This window comes from Fringilla coelebs (genome assembly GCF_963513975.1).
Source record: "Fringilla coelebs genome assembly, chromosome: 3".
NCBI lineage: Eukaryota > Metazoa > Chordata > Aves > Passeriformes > Fringillidae > Fringilla > Fringilla coelebs.
In genome coordinates this window covers 89,005,273-89,025,714 of record NC_140030.1, presented here as the reverse complement: position 1 = coordinate 89,025,714, position 20,442 = coordinate 89,005,273, and the positions used below count along the sequence as shown (strand labels likewise).

At 35.2% G+C, this 20,442-nt stretch overlaps 1 protein-coding gene across 3 annotated transcripts in view; it reads right to left on the bottom strand.

Moving 5' to 3' along the window:
- LRPPRC (leucine rich pentatricopeptide repeat containing) overlaps window positions 1-20,442 on the bottom strand; it is a gene marked incomplete at its 5' end in the record, with an annotated part of 86,634 nt that overhangs the window by 48,991 nt on the left and 17,201 nt on the right. For 2 of the 3 annotated variants that reach the window (XM_084203270.1, XM_084203271.1), the window contains 12 exons: window positions 656-786; window positions 2,013-2,126; window positions 2,845-2,898; window positions 3,227-3,304; window positions 3,518-3,624; window positions 4,750-4,807; window positions 7,044-7,071; window positions 10,181-10,250; window positions 13,441-13,534; window positions 14,121-14,239; window positions 19,953-20,060; window positions 20,142-20,247. In XM_084203270.1, the coding sequence (XP_084059396.1) occupies window positions 656-786; window positions 2,013-2,126; window positions 2,845-2,898; window positions 3,227-3,304; window positions 3,518-3,624; window positions 4,750-4,807; window positions 7,044-7,071; window positions 10,181-10,250; window positions 13,441-13,534; window positions 14,121-14,239; window positions 19,953-20,060; window positions 20,142-20,247 (1,067 nt within the window). The remainder of the gene's footprint in view (window positions 1-655; window positions 787-2,012; window positions 2,127-2,844; window positions 2,899-3,226; window positions 3,305-3,517; window positions 3,625-4,749; window positions 4,808-7,043; window positions 7,072-10,180; window positions 10,251-13,440; window positions 13,535-14,120; window positions 14,240-19,952; window positions 20,061-20,141; window positions 20,248-20,442) is intronic. The other variant, XM_084203272.1, reaches the window with a different exon arrangement.

Sequence of the window (20,442 nt, the reverse complement as noted above, 5' to 3'; positions counted from 1 at the left end):
AGAGAGAGACCCTGAAAGTCACATATAACTTTGTTTTCGATTCACTATAGCACCAGACCAAATGGAGCCTTTTGAGGGGAAAAAAGAAAGGGGGAAATAAAAGGATCATCTGTAAGAATTTGCTCCAGGCTAAGTCATGCATGGCATGTTTTAGCTGGGAGCTAACTTTTACTGCCAAGTTTCAAAGAACTGAATACAAAAATTCAAAACAGAATGCTTGTTGACAGTCTTAAAGTAACACTACTCAAACACTGCTATTCTAAAAACAATATAAGCGTCCCGCACTCTAAACACATTTTACGTGCTTTGTAACACACAATACAGGTGCCCATCTTTAACTGTAAATTAAGCCAAAATTCAATTTAGACACTATGCCTGTTTAAAATAAAACATCTTATATAGCAATCTGCCTTTTTCAAAATAAAAATAAAATGAAATTACTGACCACACAAAGTAGCTGCTTCTAATGTTCAATTACACAAAGCATATTTTTTGTTTCCAAAAACCACACCCATGACTGTTTTACATGCACATACATTGTTGGGGAAAACTAATTAAAAATGGATGAGGGGGTTAATACTCAACCTACTTAATTCAACAAGGTCTGTGTATCAGCATAAATCTCTGTGACATGTTTCAGTGCCGGTGTACTTACACTTTTTCTTTCAGGTTCATTGCCTCTTCTACATTATCATGTCGACAGCACAAATTTATTAAGGCTGCATAGCCACCGACAACCATGTCCGGTTCGTATTTGGCTTTCACTTCAAGGGCTTTTTGCATATTCTAAAAAAGGAACAAAGCAAAGATGTGAACGAGAGGAAAAGTCAATCTGACATTATGAATCTTATACATTCAGTCTGCAGTTACATGACTGCTTTAGTGCTTTTAGTAGTGTAGGATCACATACAAAAACACAGTGCTGTAATAATGCTTTAGGAAATTTTAAGAGTGAAAGCTGTTTCGCAAACATTATTTTTGTTGAACACCCTTTATATTAATTTGAGAATAGACTTCTAAATAAATTTTCTTGCTTTGCATTTATATTTCTTGCATTTCTTAATGTAAGAGATGTATTTTTTTTTTAACCCCGATAATGAACGTGATTAACCCATATTCTAAAACAGTTCTTATTCTAAAACAGTTATTTATTTGGCATTCATAACCATTTTCACCTGGTAAACTGCTAAACACATAACAAGTCTACTTTCTAAAGAATAAGAAACTACTTATTAATTCCATAGAAATCTTATTTTTCTATAAATTCTTATTCATACATTTGACCACTTTGAACTTGCAACGGTGTTTGCATCTAGGCTTATTTCATATGCAAAATTGTAGAGATACACAGCTGAGATACTCAACTCCTTCTAAATTGTGTTCGTAGCAGCAGAGAATATTGTGCTATCACCTGCACAAGTGTTACTGTTCCTATATATCCAGCTTTATAGGCAGGATCATACTAAACAAGAAATCGAACAAAAGTGTGGTGATACCCCACAAATTACAGACACACACTAAATGAATGTAAACTACAGCTGGACGCCTGCCGAATGAAGGCAAGAGACCCTTTATCTCAGAAGAGCTTTCCTCCTGCAGGAAAATGGAATTTCAATCCCTGCATTAACAACCTAGTAATATTTGAATTGCAAATGACTAGTGCATGTATCAGTTGCTTGACAATCTAGATATAAGAGACCGGAGCCATGGCTTGAAAGGACAGTTGGCATGTATGATAAACCTATCACAGCTGTTACTATTATTCACTTTGCAGATTATTGTAAACAAACTTCAGCAACCCCAAAACATGCCATTCAAGGTGTTGCTGAAATTAGTTAACCTTTTGATTTAATTGCTTTTTGCACTTATGTTTGATTTATAAGCATCAAACCATGAAACCTGAAGCACTGCACTTGTCTTTGCTTAACTGTGTCTTTCCATAACACAGTCATTTATGTCCCTTTAAAAATATAGCTATGTGTTTCCAATTATCTCTGCATTGCTTAAGATACCTCTTCTTCACAAAGAGCATGTATGAGTTGTTTCAAGACATCTGTAATAGGCTGGTTTTCAGCTTTTCGCTTTTCTAGTTTCTTCTCCAAAGCAGACACGTCAGATTTAGCACTCTAAATGGAGGTAACAGAAAGAATGTCAATTGTGAAAACATCCTTCCCTGAACAACTTGTCGGATCACTTTAATAAAAGACAAGACAAAATAATCCTTTTCTTTCATACTCGAAAAAATTTTTTAATCATTTAGGGTGCTTTTATCTGTTTAAATAGTACATACTAATTGAAGACTTGAGTCAGAACACAGTAAAAAAAAAACCAACATCAAGTCACATATCTACAAAGGTCAACATTACTATTTCTCTCGCACTCAGTTCTTTGTGTTCAGGGAAGTAGGGAATATAAGCCTGTTTCTTTTTCCATCTCCACTTTGCTCAGATCAGAAATGTAAAGACTTGACACTTGACCATTAGAAGCAGTATGGATTTATATGGTTACTGCCACTCAAGTGGATCACTGTAATTTACAAGCATGAATTAAGCCTCACATCACTACTGTTAACTAACTAGAACTTTCAAAAAAATATCTCCCAGGCAGGTAAACTGAGGCATGAAACCTCAGCTAACTCCAAGGTCAAGTATCAGGTCTAGATGAAAATCTGGACAGCCTTTACTCCTACTCTGGAAAGTAACCTCTGAACTTCAAATGGTAGATTTAAATAACATTAATATACTTCCATGACCTGAAAGCCAGTGATTACACTTCATCTAAACCCTATATCCAAACAGTATTATTACAATAAGAACAAGCATAGCTATCTGTGAATTTACTTACTTCTGGAATGTTGTCTGTAGATGGGGATGTTGTATGACACAGTAACCTTACATCCTGAAATTCAGTAAGACAAAAAATATCACTGATCTCCCCCAAAGTCCAATCTCTAAGTAAGCATATCGTACTCAAAAGGTTCAAGGTAATTATATAATAGCAATGGTTAAAAAAAGCTGTGTTCTGCAGCATTATTACACTGACTTGAAACAGCACTTATTAAATGTATCCCTTTCACATTAGAAATGAAACCAGCTACAACAGTGAAAAATCATAGAAAGGTTAAAAAGCTTTCACATAATCACTGCATGAAGACATTTGTTTTGCAAAGGAGAATATATTCAGAGATTTTTTTTAGATTCAAAGTAATTGCTATAGAACCACAGACCTTAATTAATTCAGGAACTTGAGAGGAGTCCAGCAGTCTGCAAATGCCGCTGTAGTGGCTGGTAGGGATAACTATATTCTGTACCAAGAGGTGGGGAAAAAAATTATATGAGTTTTGAAACAGAACCAAACTGAAATTTGTCTAACAGAAATTATCTCAGACGTAATTCAAGTCTCCAGCTCTTGCATGTCATTGAGAAGTGGTCTGGTTGTACTTAAAAGCAGCAATTTCAAACCTAATAGATACATGTCAGACAGGACAGGCATTATGTAGCAAAAAATGAAATGGTACCATCTTCTTCAGCTGATGGAAGTATTGTCTCAAACGCTCCTCCTTGGCCTGTACCTCTGAGTCACTCATGCTGTCAATCAAGTGATAAAGAAAATAGCCAACAGCTTCTGTGGAAAAAAACAAGAGAAAGCATTCCACTAAAATTACTGAGACTGTCATGTTATCAAGATTAATTTATAAGAAATCATTTTGGTGTGAGATGTCACCCTGATGAGAGGCTCTGAAATGGCAACAATGATCACTGAGGCATAGAGATTATGTGGTTTGGGAGCACATATCTAACTGGTGAGTGAAAGGAATATTAATTATTTTCAGACCTAGTGACAGCTTTTCAGTACAGAATCTTACTTCAATCTATTTTTTTCCACTACCGTGTGACAGAAGTGGTACTGCCCAAGGCCTTCCCCCCCTTTCCTGCCTGCTACCCCAAATAGTTGCCACAAATATTTTGTCATTGCTCAAAAGAAAAAACAGATTTCTAACACTTTGCATATTTATTCTGTACATTTTACCCATTATATTCCATTACCAAGCTACTTTAAGTATTGTAATATTAATATGAAAGCATATAAAAATATTTTAAATATTTGAGCAAGTAACACTGAACAAACTGCCTATTAGCCAATGAAAATTCAGATGAACAGATTTCATCAAATTATGCTAAGTTTCTTATCTATGAAGTGCAAAAATATGTGGGGCCCTGTAGCTCTTCCCAGAACAGGAAGAGTATGAAGTACTGCCTTTGCAAAAGTTAGCTGTCCCCATACCTCCTTGCCCCTCTAGCTCTGAAAAGAGGGGGAAAAAACCAAACCTTTTTTATAAAAACACATTAAACAAAAAAGAATACTTATTTCAAGGTAGAAGATTTGGGATATTAAGTACCATTTTGCCTCACAAAATCAGTACCTTTACTGCTAAATGTAAAACCAGGTTGAAAAACTGCTTTTTAAAAAATGTATTTAAGCACTGATACTGTATTCCTTCTCCGTTTTTGATTATAAATTTATAAAAATAAATCATTATCAGTAAGATTTGTTTATCATTCTAAAAAAAAATCTTGTGGATCTCAGAATATGCTCTGATTATTTGAATCAGGATTTTACCCAACATGTTTTCAAATTTCACTTTCAAAAAGAAGCAATCAGTGTTTACTGTTGTAATCCCTCAAACCCATCATTACACAGAAGAACGGATTTGTGGATAAGTTACAATCATAGAAATTGAAACTCTACCAGTTGGTCCTGGAGGCGTCAGGCAATAACGTTCATCCTTGTACAACAGTTCTGTTATCTGGTGAGACAGAATAATCGTACATTGCAGCCAAAAGAAGCAAGCAAGGACAAATAGTATCTGAAATTGAATTCTCAAAATAATAAAGCATCTCTCTGTTAAAGTATTATTCTTTACCACATCATAGTCATTCCCTAAGAAACACAAAGGGGTTTTTTTGGTAAATAATAGGGTTTTCTTGAAAAAATATTGCAACAGAAATGCTTTCTGAGGTATAGCATTAAGACAGGGAACACTAGTTCTCTGTTTATATATCATTCGACAGGAAGTTAGCTATCCTAAGACGCTGCTTAACGTGTGTCACTCCTGAAGATGTTACAATTATGTTCCAATTTACTGAAAGGCTGAAATTGTCCTAAAAAGCTTATTTTTTAGAGCTGAACGAAGAAAATACAACAAAATAATAAAGCAACAACATTTATCATGCTCTGGTAGAGTTAAGGTAACTAGTACAGCTAGTTGTAATTAAGCTGTTGTAAATAAGTGCAATTTGAATGACAAAACGTGTTCATAAAAATTAATTACAACTACATTTAGCACTCGTTTGATCCATCATGCAAACCAAAGAAATATATAGATTTTACCTCCCCTGAAAGAAAAGAAACATTTACCCAAAAGCCCCCCACATCTTACCTACAAATACTTCAACCCAAACAACATCACTCTAAAAATCATTTGACTCTTAAGGAAATGAAATAATTTTTATGAATTAAATCTTCAGTTAAAAACTGAAATTGTGCTTCAAGAATTTTTATCTCCCCTTATTCTAGAATGCAATCTCAAAGAAGTCAGAAGGAGATGCATTCTCACTGCCAAAGTGCTGTGTTTTAAGTAATGACAAAAGAAAAGGAACCCTCGCCTTCAATTGTTGATGAAAATGGATAAATAAGGACAGAAGATACCAAATGTGCACCTGAATATCTTATCTGCTACTTTTCTACCAACACCATGGACGCTGTTCACAGTGAAACTACAGTATTTTTCTGCCCTTTCCCCCTCATCTTCCTATGACAAATCAATACACACTGCAATAAAATCCAAAGAAGTCATAACAGTTCTTCTGAATCAAATATCAGAATACTAAAAGCAATGAATTACAGAAAATAATGTGTAATATCATTTCTAAGTGTCTATTTACTTCCCAAGTTAGCATTTATTTTAGAAGTTCAATGCATGTATTTACTCTTAAACTTAGCGAAGAAAACAAAATTTATTTTTCTTCCATAGTGATGAAGAACGAATTTAACTCTAGACATTACTTCACATGTAGACCACTATTACTTCATGTCTGTCCTTCAAAATTATTTTCATAATGGGACCAATAACGGATCCCCTTTTTTCTTTCCCTGCTCTCCCTTTTTTTAATGCAAAAAAGGAGAGAGGCAGCAGACAAAAATATCCTCTCACCAGAATCATCACATAGCAGTAAAAGGTAGTAAAACGTAAAAAAAAATCCTGAATTGATTTTATGCGAATCATTGATCAGTGACTTCACAAATCTCAAGTTCCATTTCATTCCAGGATTTCTTTGTGGAATCTAAAATGTACTTTTATTAACCAGCAGTTACAGTACTGAAGAATAACAATAAAAAGCACAGTGCATCCCTTCCCAAATTCTGAAACCACATTCAAAGCAGTATCTGCCAACATCTCCCCTATTCTAATACTGTGCAAAATATAAGTTTTATGTATGTACTGTGCAAAATGTAAGCCAAGGTAAAGTTATACTGCAGTGTCTTTCTAATACAGCCCCAGCATAGGGTTGGGCAAGATGATCAGTAATTTCTTTTATCTGGATTTGACTTTGATGCTTTAAGTGATATAACAGAAACTCTGAAAAACTCAGTCTGCCTTACTACTTTGTTAGCACCAGTGTCAAGACAGGGAGAAAGTTTAAGGAGGACAGGAAAGTGAATTGATGCCTGATAGCACAACCATGGCAGTCTTTGGTCCAGAAGCTATAACCACCTTCAGTAGTAACTACATTGATCTAGAAACTGCAGTAGAATAAGCTAAATGACATGGTAATACCACATTTGATTTTTCACAATTCCACTTAACTGTCTGATTTGAGAACTCAGTTTGATACACTTGTCTGATCTGGCACTGACAGAAGTTCTGCTCAAATTAGCAGGTCTACCATTTTCAGTCTCAGAACTCAGATTTACAATAATGCACCATAAACATGCAATGCCTAAAGAATCTTGATTTTATTTACAGTTTCATCTCCACTTACCTTGCTCCATAGCTGTACATCATCTGAGCTGAAGAGGGCAGCAAAGGATAACAAAAGCAACAAAATGATTTTACTCTTGTAGCTTTCTTTAAAACAACACAGAACATTAACACCGAGGATCTTATTTAGATGAAATTAAAATACAATAATTGCCACATACTGTTTAAACCAATTTTGTACGGAATAACTTTAGGGCTTTTTACTATACTCAATATGGTCATAATTTCTGCAAAAAAACTTCAAACAATCCAATATTCCAAATAGATCACTTATGACTAGAAAGTGTTTTAGTTTTGGTCTTAGTTCAATTTTTTAGCATCTCCTAATTGTATTTTTTTGTTTTATACTTCTCTATTTAGCATTTCAAGAAAATGAGCTTCACTCAAGCTGCACTTTACACAGAAAGCACTTGATACATGGAATTTGCTAGGAAAAAAAAAAATCTAACTCTCCTGTGCATTAGACCTTTTATACACCAAGATAACTACAGGCAGCTCTTAATGCATTTATTCTATGCAAAAAAAGAAAGTAATCAAATCTCTTAAGGTATAATGGTCATTATAGTGAGAGAAACGTGTAATATTTTAAAAAGTAGCAAACAAAACATGGAGCTTCTCCCCTCATAGACTGAAATAGAACTTGAGGAAGAACATTCTCTGTACATCATGAGGTTACAAGCTAAAATCATGTCAACCAGTTCACCAAAGTATAAAACCCCTGACATCTTAATGTAAACCAGCTATCTCAAGTATTAAAAACCTGACATTTTCCTGTAATTCATAGAACTTAAAAATTCTCATTAGAAGCTGTAAGTTTTCAAGAATTGTAACTTTTCAACAACTATAAAACAGTATTAATATAGGCAAGGGTAAAAGAACAAAAACTTATTACATGATTTTATCTTCCTATAATTCTCATTAGAGGAAAGTAAGATGTCAGTCTGAACAGATGCACAAAAACTTGAACACATTCACAGAAATTTAGGATTTTATTTAGGAAGCTCAAGCCTATGAAACATTTGTTCCTTCTGTTCAACTGCCACTTGTATTTGAAAATGAGTCAAATGCAGGTCCACACAGAGGGAAAAGGAAATGCCATCTGTGAGGTTAGTTAAGCTTTGTTGGGTGAACTCACTCCACCACTGACAGCATGACAATGAACTGCAGATATCAAATGCATCAATTTCCTAAAGTACTTGACTCTGAAATAGTAATGGTACATCAGGCAAATAGAACGTGAATACTTTGAAGCAGTTACTAGAGAAGAGCAGTTTCAACAAAAATCCATAAACTAGTCTGCCACAGACATTGTTCAAATGTCCCCCAGCATCCCTACCCTGTACTTTTGTACTCCAATCCTGAACTTTGTTCATTTGAACACTCAAGACCTGCATTTAGCCATAAAATTTTGTGTGGTCTTTACAAAACCTACAAATATTCTTTCTTCTCTTTCTTATCCTAGCCTCAAGTTTCATGGTCAGGCTGTTATAGCCATTAAGTTTAAAACAGAAAAGGCAACATGAGTGGGGGTGCTTTCAGAAATAATGTAAGGGCAAAATCTGAGCACAGGCAACCTTGAACACTGTGTCTGACACCAGGTAGCAAGAGAGGCAAAGGAATAATATCAAACAGATAAGCAAAACTTATGACACACTTAAAAGTGGCAATGAAAGCTGAAGTAAAAAGTGAAAAAAACCAACACCATCCCCCCCCCAAAAATCACATCAGAAGACCCCTCACCTTAATTTCTATCTGAATTCTGAGCTTTGAGCCCAGATGTCCAACAACTGTTGTAATCAGAACAGCAGGAATTGTTCCCACTACGAGGAGCAACTGTTTCATTTGAGCAGACTATAATATTTAGCAACTAGTTTGCAGCAAGATGACATTTTAAAGATACTTTAACTCACATTCTGCACACCTGCAGTTTCCCAGTGGCAGGGATATTTCAGCCTAGCATTGGTTGTGTGTGGTAAACATTGGCATGGTTTGCTTTCTAGTGAAAATCCTACTTCAGTTGGATATTTATCTATACTTATAGAGAGGAACTGTGTTTAGAAAATCTGTCACTTTAATTAATACATCTGAAACAGATGATTCTGGGGCTGACTATTAAAGGAATAGCAATATACTCCTCCTGGATCTAAAATATTATTTCACTTATCCCTTGGATGCCAAGGCCAGCTAGGGCCTAGCTAAGAAACCAAACTTCGACACTGGTTTGCTTTTTCTCCTTTTTCTATGATACAGCAGGACCAGCTAGATAGAACATGCAATTTACTAGAAAATTATTTTGATTATATTTACCTGTTACATTTTACTAATATCCAACCAAAACCAGTTCTAATTCACACTCATTACAAAATTCCAAGAAATAACAAAATCAACCTTCAAACCCTGGTCCTGAGCAATATTAGGTGACTTCTCTTGTTTACTGTGGTGTAGGCATGCTGAAAAAAAACCCTATCATTCCCAGTCCTAAACATTTGACTGGGGCAAGCAGTGCATGATAGAAGTGCTTGCTAATTCACATATACTTGCATAAGGTTAAGACAAATCTTGCATATACACAAGGAACCTTCCTTGCAAAACAGGACCATATGACTAGGAACACAAAGTCCTGGCAATGTAGCTCAGAACTAGGTGTTACATGCCAGTGCTCAGGAGCCATATTAACCCAGAGGGCACAGAAAGTTAGCAGATGTAGCAGAATCAGATATCAGAAATACCAGGCTCCTACTGGTATTTCATCTTCATCAAGCACCCTATTACTTTACTGGTTAATAGCGTCAATCTTTGGGGAAATTTACAGTAGCACAGCTGTTTATTAAAAACAGGTGAATAAAGATAAACCCCCAAATGTTTACTGCCTAAGTTTATATGTGGGCATATGGCATAGAACAAAGAATAATGAAATTCTTTTTCATCTACTACATATAATGCTTCAAGTGTATGCTCAGAGGCAAGGAAAATGAGGAAAGCAGGGAGGAACAACAGTATCTCCTAGTACATTTGGAAAGCTATTTTTAAAACATGGAGCAGGGGACAAAAGACCAGACAGACTTGTGTTCAACAAGACAAAAAAGAGAGGGAACTCTGTTACACAGGAAAAAGAAAGTATTCATATAACAACCTTACCTTTTAAAACCCAAAAAGAGGCTGTTTCTAAACAGACGATTATCTATTGCAGGCGTGTTTGCTGAAGACACTGTAAATGAAAGAAATGTTTCTCAATAGTCATTGTCAAAAAATCCCTGAACTGCAACAACTGAGCAGATCATGTAAATAAACCATCACTTGAAAAGCTATTTTGATACTTTACTAAATGCTGACAAACATTTATAAACCAAGATTTAAAATACCCAAGTGTTTGAAACAGTCTTGGTTTTATCAGCTCTAAATCTGATCTATTTCAAAAGCAATCAAATATTCAGAGAGTGAGAAGTTTTCCCTCTACATTGCCTCTAATGTCAGTAGTTAATAAATTAGCTTTTTATAATTATTATTAATTGCATAAAGCATCTTTCTAAAGAAAGTACAAGAACAATTCCAAAAAGCAAACAAACCTCAAACAATACTAATCAAGAAAACCTGAGATGCTAGTGCTGGAACAAAAAAAGATCCACTGAAGGCAAATGGTTTGTTAATTGTTTCAGACTGAACACCTGCCTTAAAATAGATTTTTAATTTTTGCCTTTTTTTTTTTAAATAATAATAAAAATAAAATTTTAAAAATCCAAGCAAAAAATCAATGGCACAACACTTTCTTAAGTGTTTGCTTCTGCTAGTATAAATTCCCTGAGAAGAAAGAAAAAGTAGTTCCATGTGAAGCACTATCCACTGAATTAAATTAAATCTAAGAGGACAAAAAGAGACAAATATACAGTTTTATATGTTGTTAAATACAAAAATATTTGAACACAAAAGGAAATTGCAAAATCACTTAAAATTAGATGTCCCTGAGAGGTAATTTACAGTCCTCGTGAATCTTTACATCATTTCTTGACTAAATATTCTACAGCATTCTACCTTCTTCCTGTAGAATTGCCATCTCTCACTCCAGCACCGCAGACCAGGAAAAAAAAAAAAAAAAAGCAGTAGTGGGTGCATTTATGTCCTGTATGAAGTTATCATCATCTCACTTCAGCACCACAATGGAATTAACTGCTGTAAAAACCTGACTGCACAGGGCCCTTTCAGCAAGGGCGGCAATATGGTAGAAGATAACCAAAATAAAAACACCAGATCTAAAAGAACCTGGGAAGTGAAAGACAAGAACAAGCTAAGAGCACTTCCTTAGTCTAACTCTAGTTTTAAACGTTGAAACATTTCTTTTTGTTTGAAAACCTCAGGTAAAGTTGGTTTCAAGACATCCTTAACACAAATTCTCCTCCAGCAGTATATTAAACTTTTTGCTCATAAAAAAAACCAGCAGAAAAGCATCTTAGTATGCTCAGCTGCTGCTGACAATCGGCAACCTGGTTTCCTTAGCAACAAACAAGTCTGAGAAAATCAAGGGGCTGACAATGAAGTGGAATGGAACGGCATGATAAAGGGAAAAAGCGGCTCTCATGTACACTGCCTTATGTGCCCAGATTCCTCAGCTGATGCTTCGGAGTTTTCATCTTGTCAGTAGCACAAATCTATACATTATAAGGCATGAGAAGCTGAATCAATAGACCTAGATAGCAGCCAGCATTAATAACCAACCTTTGCCTCCTCTGACTATACTGATGAGACAATCTCAAACTATTTTCCATACTGCATCTATTTTTCCCTCTCTGTAATACTGCAAAAGGAGACAAGTCAAAAAGAAAAAAAAATCAGCTGTTTAATATCTGTGCCTTATCATCACATAGGTGCTAATTAGATTTACTAGCATTCATTTCAGCTTGGTAAACTATTTATGGAGTAGCTTCCTTTAAAGCTCAAGTTCAAAGAAATTTGATATGTCTCCATGAATTATTAACCCTGGTCTTTGTAAACAGAAATACCACTAAAAGATTTAAATTCAACTCACAGAAAATGGCTAAATAATATACTAAGTGATACTAATTTTGTGACAGTAAGAATTCTACTTACTCTATGTGCCTGTGTCATACTTTTGATATATACATCTATCATATACCAGACATACATGAATTTGTGTCTTACAACACATTAAATCCAGCCTGTTTTAGTTAACCAGAATGAAAGGAAGGGTTTACATTTTCATGGAAAAAAAAATCCTCCCAAACTATTTCACATTCCATAAGAGATTTCATTGTTGCTAATAAACAGTCCTCCTTTGAAAAAAATTTCAAAGTTTCTTTTTAGGTACTTAAATTTTATGGGTCAGTGGCTGGGTTCATGCTTTTTGGTTTTTTTGGTAATAAAACCAAACAAAATACTGGCAAAATGTAAGGTGAATTTTGAAGATTCACTAATTGATAACTCTCCAATACCAAAATCAAATCACTGATTAGTAACTACTCAATTTTCTCATCTACAACTTAACAGATTCCCAGAATCATAGTATATAGACCACTTATTTCTGTATTTGTTAAATAAAACAGTTAAAGACAACCACAGCAAGCAACTGCTTAAGCTTTTCCCTGAGCCTTGGACAAATAAAACTGTTGTTTGAAAAGAGATTTTTCTGTATTAGATTTAGCCCAAGTTTAGGTATTTTATTAATATATCAGTATACAAGGAATATAAAAACTATTTATTTAAATTTTGAAGAAAATCACATTCTTACTTAACCAAGCAAATTATCCCAACCCGTACATTCAGTCAATGATACAAATTAACATTTGCAAGCACTGAGCACCAGAACAGTCTTTGGAGAAACCTCTTAAACATGCTACAATTCAATGCCTAATTAACCAATCACATTTATACACAACTTCCATGACCAAAAGATGAGCAGAACACCCTCAGGTTAATGTCAGTGACCATCAGATCTTTAAAGCTGGTTCTTTTATGAGTAACTCTGTAGTACTTCAGAGCCATATCGTTCCTCACTTTCCATAGCCATTGATGCTGCAAACAAAGGCGATCTCAGCACCAACCACCTCACAGGCCTTGGGGAAAACAAATTCTTTGCTTAAGCTCTCTAAGTACAAGAGTGTCACATTCCTGTCACAATCACAGTAAAGCTGCTATTTGCAAATAACTTGTATACAAATTTTATGGCCAGGTTCAATACCAAAGAAGAATTAAACTATGATTTATGGTTCAAAACTGGTAATTTCAATCCGACAAGTCATCATAGAGGACCTCACATGATAACCACTTTGCTCAAGTTCTTCACATATGTTGAAACCTTGCATATTAATACAAGTAAATCTCTTGGCCTACAACCAATCCAAACCATCACCAAGTACCCAGCAACAAGCAACATGAAAAATACTCACATATAGAAAGAACTTTGTCCAGTCTCCCTTGAAGTGCTTCACTTCTTAGTTCTGCTACATAGAGCCCAACATTTTCAAACAGGCAGCCATTTTCCTAGAGATAAAGCAATCAACTTTACACAGGTAAGACCTTCTGATACTTCGTATTTTTAAACATCTCCTTCCTAAAGGTAGCTGTTGAGAACAGAGAAGGTGCTCTACAGAAGTCTATATGGCAGCCAAATGAGTTGCTACTGATCAAAATTTTTTTGTATTGAAATCAACTGCAAGAGACAAAGTTATGAAAGGCAAAAAGACCAGGACACTTATATTTGGTCTCCAATTCTCAATTCTTAAGTGAGTAAAAAAAACTATTCACCAGAAACGACTGTAGTACTTCCAGTCCCCAGTAAAAAAAAAGGACACTATCCATTCGCTTTTCCACTTCAGGAAACAAAAAGCTACTAGGTCTGGAGCAAAATACTTTGGTTAGCTCTGAAGAAGAAAAAGTAAAGCAGCAGGAAGAAGACATGATAAACAAACCATCAGTGCAACAACTGTTTGAAAAATATTCTAAATATTCTGAACAGGCTTCTTCATACCAGGTTCATGCTTGGAGCTCTACGGGGACCTAAAGCCCTCACAGATAACATAAGAAGCCATGTAATAGCCATTTTTACAAATTTTACACATAAACTCACCTTCAGCTGGGCATGGGCAGTTTCAGTATCAGCAAAGTTTTTGAAAACATAGTCTGTATATGTTTCTGCATCAAGGTCCACTCCCAATTTGTGCATCACTTTGAGGACCTCAAAGATACCTATCAAGGTAAAATTAATAAGGCTAAGTATTCAGAAAAATGAAAACTTGAGAATCAAAATGTAAAATAAATGTTGTTTTACAAAAAAGCTCAATTTCCCTCCTTGAAATTGCCATGAAAATCCTGCATTTCTATTTCAGGTATTAATAGAATTCTTAACTGTGAAACTTAAAATAGATTCACAAAACTTTGGATTCTGTGTCATACTATAAAAACCATGAAAGTTCAATTTGGAAATTGCTATTATACAAAGTTATTTTCTAACACAGCAAATATGTGAGTCGCTCATGTTTGCAGAATGTCTTATAGAGCTATGTATCAAAATGTCCATATTATTGTGCATAAAAAACAAATCTGAAATTTGATATAAAGTACATAAACTCAAGATACAAACACAGTCTTCAACACATCAAACATTCTTAGTTTTGTTTCCAGTATCCAACTCTGATTAGCATTAGTATTCAGGACTTCTCTCTGGACTTGTTTAAAAGTAGTAGCATGTTTGTAATCAAACTGGTTGATTACAACACGTCAGCTTCAAACTGGAAATTCAGAAAAAGGAGTCTCCCAAGCCCAGTGAAGCTACATGGTGACTTTTACATGGTCCACATCATGTCACACAACTAGACTGTGTATCACTTCTATAGAGTGACATTTGAAGACACCAGACACCAATATTAATAGTGCAGCAAGTAGAGTGTAGACTATACGTCATTCTTTTTAATTGCTTACACTGTTCTGATTAGCAGAAACTTCATACAGTAACCTTAGCTACCAAACTCTGAACTCCTGTCAAAACCAATGCAGGTATAATGATTTTTTGCTGGTCTAAAAATGATTTGTCAGTTGCTGCAGGACACCAGTACCAAACAGCATATGTTTTTTTCAACTTGCATTTCATACTTATTACTTTAAAAATGTCCAAAGTCCCTGACTTTGCCCTGGAGTGCCACCTATGGAAAAGTGACACTTCCATGAATATTTTATGCAGTGCACTATGGTGCAAATAATCAAATGTGAATTCCCTTTGAGCACTTGAAAATACATGCAGGCAAGTCACACTAGATTAAAGTCGCATCATCTGTTCAAGTTTGCCTTAAACAAAACTCTGATTTTGGACCAGAATCTGCAAAAACATGAATAAAGAATTAATTACACTAAGTCTTTCTTCATACCTTTCAAATGTTGACAGCTAGTTTCTATTTCATGTTTTTAACATGCAGAAAATACATCAAGTCCTCTCATGCTGAAACCTTTTCAAAAATAACCACAACACTAAAAAGTAGTTTGAAGACCAAGAACTAGATCCCATAGTGAATAAGGTGTGGTGCACTAAGGAGGTTTGAGCTCAAGCCTGTATGCAGAAGAGTGCAGGAAACAGGCTTGTTAAGCATCCCCACTCCGTAGCAGACAGACTAGGTCACATTTCCTGAGCAGGAAAAGGCAAGTGTGAGAAACAGAACACCAGCACAACAGCAAGATGCAGATACCACAACCATCCTGCACCAAAGTAATTGCATAGCCAAAGTAATCACAAACTTAAAATGAAAATATGTGCAGCAGAATTTTTTTTTTAAGGTGGCTGATGTACAGTTTTTGAGGGGACAGAAGATTAAAGAAATCAACACAGAGTCCTACAGTTTTGCATACATTTTCTACCTCACCAAAAGGAGAACTACTTTATAGTCAAAAAAACATCTTCCACAATACTAAGCAATGAAACATTTCCATTTCAGTAAAAAAGATTTGAGCATTATGTACATGGACTTTTATAAATTCTTGGCTGCTCATACTGGAAGGCACACTGACTACTTCTCTCCCTCCCAACCAAAAAAACAGACTAAAAAAGAAAGGCACAAAAGTGCCTTTCATGCAGAACATTGGTCTCACAAACTTTTTTGAGAACACCCCCCCAAATATACATGTATATTGATTTAGAAATTATTCCCGTGTAGAGAATACATTCACATGTATTGTGGGCATTATCAAACATACATGAAAAGAGAGAGCCAAAAATGATAAAATGATAAAATATTTATTTGCTAACAGTCCACTAACAACCCAATGGATTGCCTTGCACACCCCACTGTGGTGACCACTGATCCATAAGACTGGGCATGACTAAAAACCCCCAGTAAAGTCTTTTGGTCATCTCCCTACTTCATCGAGAACAGGCTTTTTGAGGTTTTAGGATGACATACATAAGTACACAGGAGCTGAGTATACAAAAATCAAATAATTGAGTAGAAAGAATACAGAAATAGAAAACTAAATTAAGTTAAACAACTCCTCTTTTTTTTGTCAATACTGGAAACAGCACTCAAACACTACAATGAACAGATTCCAACCTCAAATCAGGATATTGAAGAACAAATATAAGAGATTAACTATGAGGTGGTCATAATATTTACGTGGTAGAGCAGCTTTTCAAAAGTGAGGCTTGCATTTCAGTCTACCATTCATCTCCTAAAGTTCTCACATTTAAGTCATGCCTACTCCCTAAAGTAGTCCCAGTAGAACAGAAGGAACTTCTAAGGCAGCTAGGTATGGCTCTACAGGAGCAAAGGGAGATAAATTTGGCTTTAAGCAGTTTTCTGAGGAGACAAAAAACCAAAACTTCAGTTCAAAAAGTAAGGTCACATTCAGGAAAGTATAGCATTTTTGCTGTCCTGGTAGTTTCAGATCCACTCAGAATGTTCTCTGCCAGAAGAGTGTGTCTATAAAACAGGATTTCAAGCAGTAACTTTGTGAAATCACCACCCTTATTCCCTTCTGGACCCAGACTCTTATTTTCCAAAATAAAAACTGAATTACCATTCACTAACCATGGGTTTTGTATGTAACAATAGCTTATACAATAGTTCAATGACAGTAGAACCCAAAAGCAAAATACACTCTTGTAAAAAGCGTTTTTAAAAATAGCATGATCATTCAAAGGCAAGGGAAACTATAAAATATTCAGGAATAAGCCTAAATAGAACATTTCTGCTTATTTACACTAGGCCCTCCAGATTTTAGTGCATAATCTGATACAAAATGACTCAGTGCCAGTAACAGTTTCAGATCCACTGCATATTGACGTTTGAAACCGGGCAAGCACTTTTCATTCCTAAAAGCCTATACTAAGGGAATAAGTATTTCTCAACTCTTATAACAGATGCACATAACAGCAATGCCCCACCTGAAATTATTTGCCTGTGTAAAATGACTGAAAAGAACTGTTTGCTATTTCAGAGTGGTTAAGGTGTATCATACCTCCTAGCCACCACTTCACTGCTACTTTTCTTTCAAACAAATTCCATAATACAGAAATTACAGAATTTTCTTTGCTATCCCATGTCAGATTTTGCTGTAATAAACATTAGAGAAACATGTCATTAAACACTGCTATTTGTTATTTAATTGTTTGGGTCACACTGTATGTACTGATCCAGATGTTTGTACACTGCAGTTCTAGATAACTTGTTGCTTTAATTCTGTTTATTCTAATTACTTAGTCCAGTCTACATCCTACCATATTTTTAATAGTTTTTCCTCGACGTTCTCTTCCATTACCATCCTTGCCTATAACAAGACACAAAACTACACACATTAGGCTGGGCATTACTATTTTGCTGAGAAATTAATTACCTTATTTTTGGTATGAGATGTGATACTGTGTCTATACTCCTGTTCACATTATTTTTTGCTCCTAGAAAGCACCATTCTATTAATTTACTACCTGCTGTCACCCTGTCTCACTGCAGCATGACTGTTTGCTCTATTATTTCTATGAAACAATTCCAAGGTGCATGAGGTTTTTTTCCCCCCTATTCACCTTTCTTCAAGTGTGCTGGTTGTATTTTTAGATACTAGAACTTATTTATTCATTTTTTTTTATTATTAACTTGGAAAAAATTGAATGTAAGCTTACATAAGGGAAGAAGACAACTTGTTTCACTATTCCTGAAGAATAGTTACACTGGTTCTTCACTACAGAAGCAACTGAGCAGGGATCTTCTTACCTAATATATTTAAAGACTTGAAAAATCACTGACTTGTGTAGGCATGCACCATGCTTCCACTTGACAATATCAACTTGGATAGCGAGTACCACGCTACAAAATTAAGTTTGCAAATTCACAGTGTTATCTTACAGCCATACAGAAGTACTAGTATGCAATGTGTTAAAACAAAGGCTCTACAGACAATGGCCAAAAATGCTGGAATTGAGGGATCCTTCGTCAGTTCTCTTCTCAATTTGCTTATGTGACCTCCAGCAGCAACTACAGTTGCCAAAGCACAGTTGATTTCTGCAACAGGGAGTCTAAATTAAGGCAAACTCTAATCTTGACAAAGACCAAAGGAAGTATGAAAAGCTAAGTTTCTCTTGATGCTCAAATATTGCTTTAATTTTGGGAGCCAAGACTAAATCTAAAAATACTTCCAACATCTCTCAGAATTGTGTCAGTGAGGTGAAATTTTTCATGGAGTAACAGAAAGCAGCTTTCTTCAGTAGGCAGCATCCACATAGAGAAATATGGTACTGATTTATTTCCATTTACTTATTTTTGGCAACACTGGGTTTCAAGTAAGTCACAAAGGACCCAACCATAACAACATTGCCAGACTTTTAAAATATCATAGAACTTTAAAGGATTTGAAAACCTGGGAGAAGATAAACTTGGGCAGGGCAGTAGTCTAGCAGGAAAAGAGCCTAAGGAGTTAATAAAAACTGAATATTGTTTTCACAAAGGCTTTTTGAAAAAGACTTGAGACATTTTTATAGCCAGAAACAATTAGGGAATACTTGTTTCAGCATTTCTTCCAAACTGGAATGTGACTGTATATTTAAGATAAAATTGCGATATGGAAGAGTCTGCTAAAAGCACTTTTTTTTTGTTTGTGCATTTTGTTTGTCACCCAGTGTCACACTAACAACTCTGCATCTCATTCTAAAGCACATTATACTGTGAGATAAGATGAAAAAGACAGTTTTTTGTTTCCCCAAGGGGGAAGTACTTCTGTTAAAAGCATCTTTTTACAATACCATTCTTTCTGAATTACCAATAACGCAAACCAAAGAATTAGATACTGTACTCTAAAATTTAATATTTTTTCAATTCTTATTCATATCCTGTAGACATCCCCATGTGTAACGGGGGAAAGTATGCTAAATGCTTAAACCTACTTAAGAATCCCAAAGATAGAGCATTTTTGTCCTTCAATCAGTATGCTGTCAGGTCAGGCTCACACATTCAGCAATAGAAGTTCTCCTGCAGTTTTTATAATTCTAACAAACCTCACGTTTGGTTCATCAGGCAAATAGTAAGAAGCTGGCTTGAATAAAGGACTGGGTTTGCAGTCCAAGAGAGCTGTAATAACATAACCTTACTGTTAAATTCTTCACTTGGATTGCAGTTTCTTTAAGAGTAAACTGTAAATAGTAATGAGCAGCATAAAGTAGGCTGGAATGCACTAAGAATGTGAAGAGTTAAAAAGATAACTAAACACTCTCGCACATCTTTCTATGTCAAGTAAGACTTGAAATTTGTAGAACTGTATCACAATCAAGCTAGAAAGGAGGTTTTAAAAAAGTCTTTTTGAAGGAAAAATTGTTTGAAACAAGGGCATACAGCAAGGGCTTTGTTAAATTTCTGATGAATCTCATAGCAGTAGGATTTGTGCACTAGGTATACAATAATGCCACAGGAGCATTTTTCAGACAACTCACCTTTAAGATTATTCTCTTTCTGGTATGCAACTAGCAGTGGCCAGCAATAGTGAGGTCTGAGTGGCAAGCCTTCCTCCTTCATCATCTTCATCACAGCAATGGCCAAGGCTGAAAACATTCACCAAATAATTAAATAGTGACCAAGTACTCTAAATGAGCACAGGTAAAATAACTAAAAAAGCAGAGTACCTGACCTGTTGGCCTCCAAAGCGCAACGCAAGATAAATGGTAACGGTGCCGAGTGCATCTTTGCTTCTTTTAACTCGTTACAGAATTGCTTCAGCTTGTTCACAGGCTGCAAACAATTTCAAAAATTGATTTAAGGTATTTATGAATTTCTCAAACTCTTAAGAATGTCAAATTCTTCTAATGTTTAGAAAATGGATATTACATAAGCCAAACAGGATTCCTTTGTGAATTTCAATTTACTATACAAGTTGATACAAAATAATAAAATGCTTCCTTTGCTCTTGAAGAATTGTGCAACAAC